This window comes from Bos javanicus, chromosome 12, assembly GCF_032452875.1.
Source record: "Bos javanicus breed banteng chromosome 12, ARS-OSU_banteng_1.0, whole genome shotgun sequence".
NCBI classification, from domain to species: domain Eukaryota; kingdom Metazoa; phylum Chordata; class Mammalia; order Artiodactyla; family Bovidae; genus Bos; species Bos javanicus.
Window position 1 is genome coordinate 32,396,704 of NC_083879.1, and position 13,397 is coordinate 32,410,100.

The following is a 13,397-nucleotide window of genomic DNA, read 5'->3' on the forward strand; positions in this document are numbered from 1 at the left end:
TACCAACAAGATAGAATTTATATATTTTTTATTTTATTTGTTTATATATATAATTTCTTTTCAGTTTCTCTAAAGGTTCATCTACTTCTTCCCCTGTTCTTGTTAAATAATATTTCCAAGAATGCCATTTTAATTCCTTTGTCGTTTCTGTTCATACCTGTTTTTTGAATTGTTTTCTTAGTGGTTGCCTAAGGGATTACAATTAACGTATTAACTTCAACAGTCCAGTTCAGATTAGTATGGACTTGATTTCACTGGTACACAAAAATTTAGCTCACATGTACCTTCTGCTGAAACTGTCATTTTTCTTAAATAAATGCATTCCAGATTGCTACTGAACCCTGGCTTATTTCCAGAGTTCAGTAATAGTTGGTACTGAACAATTTTTCCCAGTGTTCGCATGGCTTTATGGAGGAGAGGCTTTTCGGATACCCCAATCTAACAATTTTACTAATGCCATTTAAATTGATTTTTGCATGCTATAATCCGTAACTATTTTTATCATTTTTATTGGTTCTAAGATGCTCATATTCATTGAGCTTCATTAAGTGCCCGGCATTGTGCTGGCACTTAATCATGAGCTATTGTATCTTACGTCTACTGTTCCTGCCGCTGCCACTCCCCCACCGCCCCCTTCTGCCAGCCCCACCGCCACTAACACTGCTACTAATAATACAGTGTGTTCTGCTACACTCTGCATCTCCTAAAGTGAGTCATCGTATATCAGGGAATGGTGCCACTATGCCATAAATCAAGCTAGTTCATATGCGATTTTCCTCCATAAGGAGAGCCAGAATAGGGGGGTGAAATTACAACCTTCAGTAGGAAAGAAGTCCCTCAGTTTGCTCTGGCTGCTGCAAGAGCCTTTGGGAGTTATTTAGGAAAATTTTAAAGACACACCTGCATGTAGAGGGCCCTCCCTGGGGAGGGACAAGTGCCCGGCCTATGGCCGGTCACATTGCGTCCAGCGCCCGTGGTGAGGGCCCCCCACTGTCTCAGGGTTCCCCTTCCACCCGCACCGAGTGCACACCTACCCCCATCTTGTTCAGGGCATGTAACTTGGGTCAGTGTGCACTTGTTTCCTGCTGTTTTTAATCACGTTCAATAGCGTCCACACTAGCCTCCTAGTGTACTCAGTTACCTGCCTCCTGGTGCCAGTTGCGGTTTATGTTGTTACTGTTAAATGCACCATTTGAAAAGCAGAGGTTTTGTTGTTGCTTGTGAGTTTTGTGTTACCAAGGCCTTTCTTACTCTAACATTCTATGACTGTGTTTCTAGGCAGAAGTTTGTGAAAGGAATGCAATTTATGTTTTCTTAAGGCACAGAGATGGGACTCTGTAAGAATGAACTGGGTATGATTCACTATAAAGAGCAGGCATGTTTGAAGTCAGATCTGAGTTTGGGTTTTGACTCTGTAATTTGATAGCTCTATGGTTTTGGCTTAGTTCAGGTTTCCCATTTGTAAAATGGGGATAATAGAGCGCTTGTGAGGATTCAGTGAAATACTGTCCATAACGTCTACACAGCAGCAGGCACAGCTTAGACACTCAACACGTGCTGGTGTCTTCCTTTCTCTTTCAGGTCCAAATGTTTACAGATGGGAGGGACACTGACTCTGGCCACCTGTGTCAGCTTTGCTCTGGTCTATTCGCTCCCTAATTTTTGTTTAAAAATTAGTTTTATTGAGATATATTTCATCTACCATAAACTTCAGCTATTTTTGAAGTGTACAATTCAGTGGTTTTTAATATATTCACAGAACTATGTAACCATCATCACAGTCTAATTTTTAGAACGTGCCAACACCCCAGAAAGAAGCCCTGTACCCACTAGCACCATCCCCATCCCCAGACACCCTGGTTTTGCATGGTCTGCCCCAGCCCTCTTTCCCCTAAGCTCTGTGCAGATTTTGTGGAATGCATGTATTTTGTTAACAGAGCTGCATGTGTTTGGTCTGTGCGTCTGCCCTCCTCACTGAAAGTGTTCTCTCTAAGGTCACTATGACCTTCTCATTTCCAGATCAAACCAGTGCTGTGGCCCTTATCTTATTTGCCCCTTCATGGCATTGACACAGTTGGCTGCTTTTTCTTTGTTGCTGCTCTTGTGTGGTTGTTCTATCTCCATCTGCTCAACTGGTTCATCGTATTTAAACATGGGTGTTCCCAAAGGTTCCCTCTCTAACTTTCTTCTGATGCTAGGCAGGCTTATTCTTTTGTATGTTTGTATGGCATCATGTTTAATGTCTTTAATTCCTGTTACCAATTTGCTCTCCTACTGGGAACTTATATAGACCCGTTTCTTTACCTCTCTAGCAAATTTGTTTTGCTTTTTAAACTTGTTTTTCTGTATTTAATAACTATTTCTTAGCCTTTATGATTATTTACTTTGTAGGATTTTTTTAGTCATTTGTTAGGCTAATTCCCAGGTGTTCATATTGTTTGTATTTCCTCTTCAATTCCTGTTCCTAGTCCTTTTTTCTAGTCTGTGTAGATATTTGTGTATGATATATATTTTGAGAACTAAATCTTTACCTATCTTAGTTATAAGTATTTTAAATTCTAATTACTTCTCGACAGAAGTAATCTTTTCAGTGATATAATTTTCAAAAATATTCGCCAGGCCCTTACAGAAACACTCCGTGGAGCGCTGCCTCGCAGTGCAGTGCAGAACGTCCACTGTGCCCCTTATAAGCAAGGTGAAGGGAAAGCAAGTCAGGAGAGAGTGCCGAATAGAGAGACTGAATAATGACCTTCTCAAGACCTTAAATCCAGGACCTAAAATAAATCTTCGGTTCATGTGGGAAATTGTATTACTCATTGCTGCTGCTGCTGCTAAGTCGCTTCAGTCGTGTCCGACTCTGTGCGACCCCATAGACGGCAGCCCACCAGGCTCCCCCGTCCCTGGGATTCTCCAGGCAAGAACACTGGAGTGGGTTCCCATTTCCTTCTCCAACGCACGAAAGTGAAAAGTAAAAGTGAAGTCACTCAGTTGTGTCCGACTCCTAGCGACCCCATGGACTGCAGCCTACCAGGCTCCTCCGTCCATGGGATTTTCCAGGCAGGAGTACTGGAGTGGGGTGCCATTGCCTTCTCCGTGTATTACTCATATCCTTAGAGAATAGCTTCTAATTTTAATTGAATTCTATACTTTAATTGAATTTAATTCTATACTTAATTTGTTTGAAATTGTAGATTTTTTAAGAATGCTGTCATTGAATGAAGGACTGCAATCCTGAACACAAGACTGTCGTCTACCCTGCCCCACCTTTTCTAAACTTCTTCCCCCAGTAGGAGAGTCGATGGGGTCTGTGGAATTATGTCAGGGTCTGGGGGTGTGTGCCTGGCCCTCTCCTTCACAGATGCCTGACTCCTCCTGCTCACTCCTCAGACGGCATTCATTATTCATCCTGTGTCTTGTCGAGGTGTCATGTGGAAAAGAGCTGGCACCTTGCAGCATTTCCAGCGTGTATAAGACTTTCTTTAAATGTTTAAACAAGCATGTATCTTGCCCCCTTTGTTTGCCTAAATAAGTCAAAACAAGCCAAGTAACAGTTCTTATTTCTTGGTACTTATGGAAGTTTCCCCAGAACTTAGAAATACCTTCTTTAAGTTTCATAGCGTACCTGTAATTCCCCTGTTGCAGCTTTGCTTTTACAAACCAGGAGGTATATTTTCACCTGCTTCCGTGTCTGTCATAGTAGGTAGTCTGAGCCTTGGCTGAGCTTCCCGCAGCTGGTGAAGCTTCATGTGGATCTCTGCTCCTAGCGGGTGAGGTGCAGTGTTGGCTGCAAGAGCAGAGAGGCCAGCAGTGCTCAGGGTCTGAGGCAGGGCACCGGTGGCATGTGGAGAAAGGTGCTCGTTCCTACTACTGCGGTTCAGCCATCTACCCTGTGAAAAGGGGGATTAACTGGAGCCTCAGGACAGCCCTCACAGGGCAGAGATTACTGTAGTGCTGTATACTGTGTATGTATTTCTGGTACTAATATATTCTAAACACAGCTTCTTACTGAAGTATTCTTTGAGATATACCAAACCCTTGTTTGTGCAGATGCCTTGTTTTAAATTTGCTGCATGGAGTGGTAAGAACTTAGTTTCTGTGTAAATTAAGATCAGAATTATGTACTGCTTGAGGGTACTTCTAGGTGCTTTTTGCATAGAAGCCTTTGCTGTTGTTTAGTTGGGGTACAAACTATTAGTCATTTTTTTTTTTCCCTTTCACACCGGCTGGAAACCACCCGCTGTTGTCTTTCTAGATGTCCTGGAGCTTCTCATCGGAGAGCTGCCCTAGAGAAACGAAAAACTAGTAAGACTCAGATGGAGATCGAGAATGAAAATGGAACCACTGTCACAGACCTTCCAGCTGCTTTATCACCCGAAACGGACTGCTCAGGGCGGACCCTGACATCGGCATCCCTTCCCTCCTGGACGGAGGAGCCCGGCCTGGACAACCCCGCCTTTGAAGAGAGCCCAGCTGGGGACAGTACGTGCCGCCCCCGCCTCTGTTCTCCACCTTGTCTCAAATCAGGCGTTCCTTCCTTCCTTCCCACCTCTCCCCGCTGCCCTCCCACATGTGTTGTTTTCCTCTTTAAACAATTAACTTTGAGATATGGTTCACATACCACAGAAGTCACCCTTTTAGGGGTACAGTTCTAACAGCTTGCAGCTTGGAAGCAGGATGTGGAACTTAGCCCAAGAAAGGGGACCTTTCCACTCCCTCTTATATTCAGTCCAAGATTCACTGGTTGTTAAACTGCGTCTTATTGTGTTTGTGTTCAAACGTTTGCTTGTCACTTCTTGACTAAGAAAACAACAATAACAAGAGCAACAAAAATAATGACCCCAGTTAAGTGCCTCTTGTGTCAGGCTCCATGCCAGAGCCTCTCCATCCACTAACTGACCCAAAACCTGTGTCAGTGCCGTGAGGAGGTTGTATCAGGGAGAATCTGGAGAGACTGCTCGGTCAGCATGTGCGGCCAGAGAAGGACTGGGTGTGTCTCTGACGCCGAGGCCACTCCTCTGACTGCTGCGATGCTCTGGTGGTCCCCTCGACTCCCGCCCGCTAGGAAAGCCTATAGTCGTGGCTCCTGGGCATAGCTTGGTGGTTGGCCCTGGGTATTTACTTTTAAATACTTAAATTACTGTTAAATATACTTTTCTTGAAGAAGTTCATACAAATTCAGATTTTGCCTGCCACAGCCGTAACCCCTTTTTAAGATGCTCCCTTTCTCAGGACCTGTGTGACTTCCCTCTCACCCTGTGGTGACCACATACGAGAACTGTCTTTTCTTTATACTGCTGTGCACTGTTGACATTTGTTCCACCCTCCAGGGGCTTCCTTCATAGCTCAGTTGGTAAAGAATCTGCCTGCAATGCAGGATACCCCAGTTCAGTTCCTGGGTCAGGAAGATCTGCTGGAGAAGGGATAGGCTACCCACTCCAATATTCTTGGGCTTCCCTTGTGGCTTAGCTGGTAAAGAATCCACCTGCAATGCGGAAGATCTGGGTTCAATCCCTGGGTTGGGAAGATTCCCTGGAGAAGGGAAAGGCAATCCACTCCAGTATTCTGGCCTTGAGAATTCCATGGACTGTACAGTCCATGGGGTCACAGAGAGTCAGACACAAGTGAGTGACTTTCACACGTACCACCCTCCAGACTGTCTCATCAGTTAGGATGAGGTGATGCTCTCTTAATACAACTTTCAGATCTCTGTGTCACCCCTCATGATCTGGTATGTAGCTGGTTGCAATAATTTACTGATCACCTTTAGGAGAAGAAATGTTCAGATAATCTTAGCACACAGATATTGTTTGTCATTCTGTTTTCTTATCCAGTGGTATTGCATAGCTGTTAATGTAATATGACTTCTTTGCCTGAAGATAATCAAGATATAAAATGTTGTTTCTCTTTCCATCTATTTTTCTCTCACTTTTAACTCGGCAGCCACACCACAACCACTTAGCTTACCAGAAGGTGAAATCACCACCATCGAAATCCACCGGTCTAATCCTTTTATTCGGCTAGGAATTAGTATTGTGGGTGGCAACGAAACGCCACTGATTAACATTGTCATCCAGGAAGTCTACCGCGATGGGGTGATCGCCAAAGACGGACGCCTCCTTGCCGGGGACCAGATTCTTCAGGTACTCGTTTTAATTCCTCTGTCACCTTGGCGCTTTCTCGTTCTTACTCATGAGATTAGAACAACATTGTGGTACTGTGGGACCTGTGTTGTATGTAAGTGAGTTTTGCTATTTTTATATGCAAAGTGTGTCAGAATTTGTTTGCAATTTCTCCCCTTTCCCAAGAGCTGGCTCGGGACAGGTGGTGTTTTCTTAGCCTTAAGGCTAAGGGGAGAGGGAGGTGAGGCTTCTGTGTGGGATAAAGTTCCAGCCTGGTGCTGGCTGTCCACCTTCGTCCTTCCAGTTCTGCTTAGCCCTTCTCCCCTCTCCTTATGTGAGCCACTGACCATCTTCATTGCTCCATTCATCACTTGGCACATCAGGACAGTGCACTGTGTAAGTGGACTTGTCTTTTCTGTGTGACCGCAGCCACCCTGATGGAGTGGATGTGGCTCTAACATCCTGCCAGGCATAACCACCTCATTTATTGAAGTAAACCTGGAACCTCTAGGAATTTCCTCACCCCTAGGTGTATGCTGCCCCTCAGGTATGTTATCCCCACTGTAACACTTGGACCCCAAACCCTTAGCACGGCTGATACAGACGGAACTTTCCAGCAGGGTTTTGTTTAGAAATACTAAGAAGAAACAGGGTACAGGAAGCGTCACAGTCCTGCTTATGTAAACTCAGCTTCTTGACTGTGCAGTGTTTACCAGTAAGCGCACGCTTCACTGCACAGCTGTGATTGCTCTCACCTTATGACATTAGTCTCTAGCTGTACAAGGCTGGCAAAACCTGTGGGTACCTCACCTGTACTCCCAGCCCCGAGGCTGGGTCTGCGGGCTGCCCCCACATCCTGACATGCGGGCGGTTCAGGAAAAGAAAAGAGCCCAGCTGCCCTTTTCTGCAGCTCATATATTGTCTTTTTTTGGTCCCATTTTCTCCAACTGCCAGCCATTCTGTTAGTGTACATGGGTTTTTCTGTTTTCTTTTTTGCCAATAGTGATATACTAGCATTAGGTACTCTTTTTCTAAATTTTAAAGGTAAAAATAAATACTTTGTTTTCATTTGCATTTGTTTGAGTACAACTGAGGTTAAATAGTTTTTTAGGCTTTGTTAGCTAATATAGTTGGGCAGTAGACTTTTTACTCCTCTGTTTTAGAGAATTGTGTTAAGTAATATAACTGAATCCTTATAACTCAACATTACAGTTATCTGAAATTATTGACTATATTTTTTGAAAATTAACTCAAAGCTATATACATTTACACTGTAGAAATTCCAAGGCACTGTTATTTATGGAGGCATAATACTAATAACTCTAGTAATAGTCATCTGAAATCCAGTTTAATGATTCAAACTGGTAACAAAATATGAACACATAACCTGATTAATGAATTCAAAAGGATCTCTGCTACTGTGGGCCTAGACTTCTGCTTGGCCTCTTGACTGTTTGTGCTGGAATCAGTAAGTAAAGCCACACCCCTCACCCACATGTGGAGTATTAATGGTCACTCAGAAGTGAAATAGCAACCCACTCCAGTACTCTTGCCTGGAAAATCCCATGGACGGAGGAGCCTGGTAGGCTGTAGTCCATGGGGTCGCAGAGTCGGACACAACTGAAGCGACTTAGCAGCAGCAGCAGCAGAAGTGAATACCGGGAAAGGAGGCTTCTTGGAATTTGTTACTATCTGGTTATCTCTATCTTTGTATGAGCTACATAAACAGTACAGGGAGCCCAATTTGAAAATACCCGAGAGTTGTGAAGATGGTATATTTATAGAGCAAAGAGCTCCAAGCCTGTGCTTTTATTTTAGCAAACTATTTGCAGTAACAGGTGTGGCTTTGGTTTTCCCACATTAAACACACACCTTCTTCTGCTAAATAGGCTCTTTGACTAGGAGACCCATATACCTTCAGGGCCTTTTGTGATGCAGCCTTTTGAGCAGTTGGAAGAAAAATACTGCTGGTATAAATTACATCAGTGTCACAATTAAAGATAATACAACTTTTAAGAGCATTATGAAGAATGAGTGTTCTCAGTTGGAGTTATCATCAATGATTGAGGCATGTTCAGTTTTAAAGGAAAATAACCACAGCCATGTGTTTATTGAAAGTGAAGTGAAAGTGTGAGTCGCTCAGTTATGTCCGACTCTTTGTGACTCCATGGACTATAGCCCGCCTGGCTCCTCTGTCCATGGGGTTCTCCAGAAAGAATACTGGAATGGGTTGCCATTACCTTCTCCAGGGGATCTTCCCGACCCAGGGATGGAACCCGGGTCTCTTGTACTACAGGCAGAGTCTTTACTGTCTGAGCCACCAGGGAAGCCCCATGTGTTGATTACACTGGTACAAAGCACATTTAACCAAAATGGTAGAGTTTACTCTTCTGGCACTGCTTTTACAAAGCCTAGAAACAATAATTTATTTGGTCTCTTCTTTCTCTGCATTTTTCCAGCAACCACACATTCATGAGGGAAAACTTTTTTCCCTTGTGGGATATTCCACACCTACTGCTCAAGGCTAGTTAAGAGGCTGTATGCTTTCGCATGGCTACGACTGGGTTTTGGCCAGAGTCATGTGATATCTGAATGCAAGAAAGACAAATACGAGCTGAGAGCTAGGTCGCTTTTAGCTGAATAGACAGAAAGAATGGTTTTTGATTCATGGATCCATGGCCGACTAGTCTTTTTAGACACTGCTTTAATTATGTACTTGATCCCGTGTTATAAAGTGTTCTTATTGAGGGCTTGGGTAGCTACCAAATGCACAAAAGGCTCAGATTTGAGAGAACAGCAAGTTTGTGTATGATACCTATGAATTTGAAGTTTTAAAGACATCAACAGGCCAAAATAAACAACATTTCAAGGTAGTAGTGTTCAGAACTATCAACCCTAGATTAACAGGAAGTGGGGAGGCCTCGCTTCATGTAGATTAACATGAAAAAAATGTAAGGAGTTCAGGTGATCACACCTACCTCAGCCAGAGCCTTATCCCCCTCACTGTTGCATTGGGTTGGGAACAGCTCTCACTGTGAAAAATACAAGAGCTAATCTCCTCCCATTGGGTAAACAACTGGAGCTGAGTGTATTTTCTTAGTGATGTTACATGTCCAAGGATCAGTCACTGTACTTATTTCAGAGTTACAAAGTTTAATAAGTGTTCTGTGAGTACTAAATTATGCTTATGTTTGTTAGATACATTACACTTGTGAGCCAAAGAATTAGAGTGAAATTATGATTATCTGCTTTAAAGTAAAAGTCACTCATCTGAAATGAGATACATTTGGAATGCATCAGTTTCCTTAAGTTTATTTTCTCTAACTTAAGTGGATTTCATTTGATCAAGCAAACTTGTAATCCAGTAGACCTTCCGTTTCTGTTCCACTAGAGCTAGTCTTTGATCACCCCTTGCCATACCTGATGTTGACTAGTTAGGCTCATCCTGACTCGGTGGAGTGGATAGTGGTAAACACATTTTACACATGAGACACTCAAACAAGCTCTGAAATCCACCACAGGTTATCCAGCTATCATTAAAGGCTGTGATCTGAACTACCAATCTCTATATACTGCTCTTCATTTTAAGTTAATTTTAGGAAGTCTGTCTTTTAGAATGTCTTTGTAAAGCGTTCTTTGTAAATAATGACTGTATATGTTTTTCACAAGGTTGGTCTCCTTTGGAAATGTTGCACATTTCCACAACTTGGCAAAATGAGAGTTGTCCTAATGCTTTCTTTCCAGGTCAACAACTACAACATCAGCAGTGTGTCACACAACTATGCCCGGGCCGTGCTGTCGCAGCCTTGCAGCACTCTGCAGCTCACCGTGCTTCGCGAGAGGCGCTTCGGAAGCCGTGCGCACGGCCACCCCGAGGGCAGCTCGCCCCGGGAGGAGGTCTTCCCAGTGGTGCTGCACAAGCGGGACTCTGCTGAGCAGCTAGGCATCAAACTCGTGCGCAGAACCGACGAACCGGGCGTCTTCATCCTTGACCTGTTGGAAGGCGGGCTGGCGGCCCAGGATGGCCGGCTGAGCAGCAACGACCGGGTGCTAGCTATCAATGGCCACGACCTGAAGCACGGGACGCCTGAGCTGGCTGCCCAGATCATCCAGGTGAGCCCTGCCTGTGCCTACTGCGCTTGCCTAGTCTCCCCTCGGAGTTCAGTGCGCGTTCTCACCAGCAGGTAACAGCGATCGGTCTGGGGTGGTGCGACGTCACCTCACCATCCAGCCAGGCCACCTAAATTCTTCCACACTGTCTAATCCACGCTAGTCCTGCCTCTTCCCAGCTGATCTGCACCCCCGTGACCTTCTAGGTGGGCTGTTTCTAAAGGCCCTTTGGTGTCAGGTGGCCGGTGGTGGTGTCCACACTTCACATGTGGACTTGTGGGAGCAGCAAGACCCCAGGGGCTGTAGTCACCGAGGGTGCGACTCACCTTGTGTCTCCACTCCCCTGCACTTCTCAGTCCATAAAAATAGGGGAAGGTAACTTACTCTTCAGAGTATCTCTATAGTGTCTTTTTTTTTTTTAAATATAATATTTTCTGGAAGTAGGTTGTCATTATTAGAGAAAAGAAATGTGTTTTCATTAACAGCATCAAAACAGATGAGTTAAAAACCAGAGAAGATCTTTAGGTTCTAGGATGCCATGGCATCTAAGGGGGAGTGGGGAGATGGGGGGCTTCCCACAGCCTTACAGGAAGGTAAAGCAAAATGGGTTTTTTTAAGCAGGCACAACAAATATTGCAGTGGAAACCAAGCGTCCGTTAATTGAATATCTGAAATTAAGGTAGGTTGATAGTCATGAAATATGTGTATGTACATAGAATTAAATAACAGTGAGGTTTTAAGACTAAGAGAAAGTTTCACTTCCCCTTTAACCTACTCCATTTTTTTTTTTTTTCACTTTTTGGTTAAATGTAGCCTTCAGGAAACATGCTCACAGCCATACTGCACTGACAGGAGGTTCAGGCATTGGTCTTGTTTCATAGACGTCAAGCTTAAAGAAATCGAATGCCTTGACATTCCCTCACATCAGAGGCAGCACTCAGGGCACCAGGGGCTATACCTGTGGGTCGCATCAGCTGCTGCCCTGCTAAGAACAGTTTATCTTGTGTGTGGGGGGGTAGTTAACCCAGTTTGGAAATTTGTTAAAGGAAATGAGTGAGTTGGATATGCTTTTTGAAGTGAGAAGTCAGTTCAGTAAGATAGCCAGGAAGAGAGCAATATATATTGACTGTGTCTCAGGCAGTGTTCTAAATTTCTAACCAAAATGTGGAAAATATAGTTACACAGGTAGAAAACACACTTAAAGTTTTTCATCAGTAATACATTTATTTGGATTTTTATAATTTAAATAGTTACATCATAATTTGTGTTGTGATTTTTTTCCCCAAGGCATAGAAAACTCAAGTTGCTCAATTTAAGTTTCTTTTTGAGAAAAATGAATGGGTTAGATCCCTGGGTTGGCAAGATGCCCTGGAGAATTCCATGGGCAGAGGAGCCTGGCAGGCTACAGTTCGTGTGGTCACAAAGAGTCAGCTACAACGAGCAACTTTCACTTCCAATCATCTTATTGAGGACTGTAAAAATAACATAGATTCTGTGTCTAAAGTGGAAATAAAATACTGAAGATAAAATATTGAAAATATGTTAAAATTGACTTTGCACTAAACACTGCAAGCAATGTCAACATTGTTTGGAGAACATCCTTACAAACTCCTGAGTGTATATGTCCACAGAGTTCTGAATTCGCAGCTTTGTGTCTGCAGTATGTTGTGAACATCCTAACTATGAAAGTAAGTGTAGAACTATGTCCTGATCTTCACCAGCTGATTGACTCAGTCATCTCCTGTTGACAGACTTGCATGTTTTGTTTTCATTTTAAAAGAGAGTTACCCTTCAAGAAGTCCTGGGGAGGGAGAACACCTCCTTGGGGAGGTGGACTGCTCTGCCTGGGTTGTTGGGGAGGGGGTTCTGGGGTGGGTCTGTCCAAGAGCTGTGTGTGTATTTTTGCGGCAGACACCTTGAACCATAAGCTCACAAGACCAGCTCCCTTCCTCCTGCCACCAGGCACTTGCAGCCACCCCAGGCAAGGCGCTGGCGTAGTGATGGGAAGTACCTGTGCTCTGTGAAATGAGAAACATCGGTAATGACTGGTGGCTGTGTCTGTATTTCCTCCAGGCCAGCGGGGAGAGGGTGAGTTTAACAATTGCCAGACCAGGGAAACCCCAGCCTGGAAGCACCGTCCGAGAGGCAGGAACTCAGAGCAGCAGCCAGCACCACACACAGACGCTGCCTTACAATAGACCCAGCTCGCATAAGGTGAGGCGCCTGCTCATGGTTCTGAATTCATCCACCCTCCAAGGATAAGTCATTACAAGCTGGTGAGACTTTAATGAGGGCTGTGCACTCCTGGAGAAGGTGCACAGAAGTGTTTGTGCAGTGTGTGCATCCTGCCACTTTGGAGAGTGCCTGTCTCAGCCCCTCAGTCAGTAGTTTCTTGGTGGGGAAGGCCTCCTGCCAGGTGATTAATGAGAAGTAATTGTCCAGAAAAATCTTTGGTTTGTTTAGTTCTGTTTGAAAGTGGGACTTAACTTGCTCATTTAAATGTAAAGTTTACATAATTGAAAAGGCATAATGAAGACAATGATTGACAGCCTGTACTTAGCAACTATAGGTAGCTTGCCTAAAACAGAATTAGACATGTGAATATTAAACACATAACTCATAAATTTTGACAGCTACATGTATAGCATATAATTTTATCTTCTAGAATAGGAAGACTACCCTAAATCTTTTTAAAATTCTTGTATGTTTTATCCCTGCTTCTTCAGTATTTCACTGGTTTTGTAACATATTCCAAGGTCTTTTACTTGTGCTGAGAATTTTGATACTGTCTCACTTAAGTTGCAGAAATTTAAAGAGGGTTTGTAGTTCCTTCTTGCTAAATGAGCTTCCACAGTCAATCTCTTTAAGTAAAATTAAATTTCTTTATTAAACAAAAACATCTGTTGGTCTGCTTAAAACCACAGGAAGTTCCCTGTGTGTTCAAATGACTTCTTAGTGTAAGGAGAGTATTTGAGAGAATACTTACCTTTGGAATGTCACAGGGACCCTGAGAAAAGCACCCCTTAACAGCAGAAGTATTTTTGGCCTGTCAGGTGTATCCTGGTTTCCTAGCTTAAGTACAGACTTGTCACTGGTTTCTGGTTTAGTTAATACTTGTAAGAAATTGTACCCACAGGCTCGTTCTCATTTCTGAACTGAAATTGAAGT

At 43.7% G+C, this 13,397-nt stretch overlaps 1 protein-coding gene across 2 annotated transcripts in view; it reads left to right on the forward strand.

Annotated features, from left to right (window-relative positions):
* Nucleotides 1-13,397, forward strand: part of LNX2 (ligand of numb-protein X 2) — an 89,421-nt gene that overhangs the window by 52,229 nt on the left and 23,795 nt on the right. The window contains exons 1-5 of one of the 2 annotated variants that reach the window (XM_061434896.1): nt 34-2,214; nt 4,253-4,479; nt 5,941-6,140; nt 9,864-10,232; nt 12,303-12,443. In XM_061434896.1, the coding sequence (XP_061290880.1) occupies nt 2,060-2,214; nt 4,253-4,479; nt 5,941-6,140; nt 9,864-10,232; nt 12,303-12,443 (1,092 nt within the window). In that variant the 5' untranslated portion in view covers nt 34-2,059. Of the gene's footprint in view, nt 1-33; nt 2,215-4,252; nt 4,480-5,940; nt 6,141-9,863; nt 10,233-12,302; nt 12,444-13,397 lie in introns of those variants that run through there. The other variant, XM_061434895.1, reaches the window with a different exon arrangement.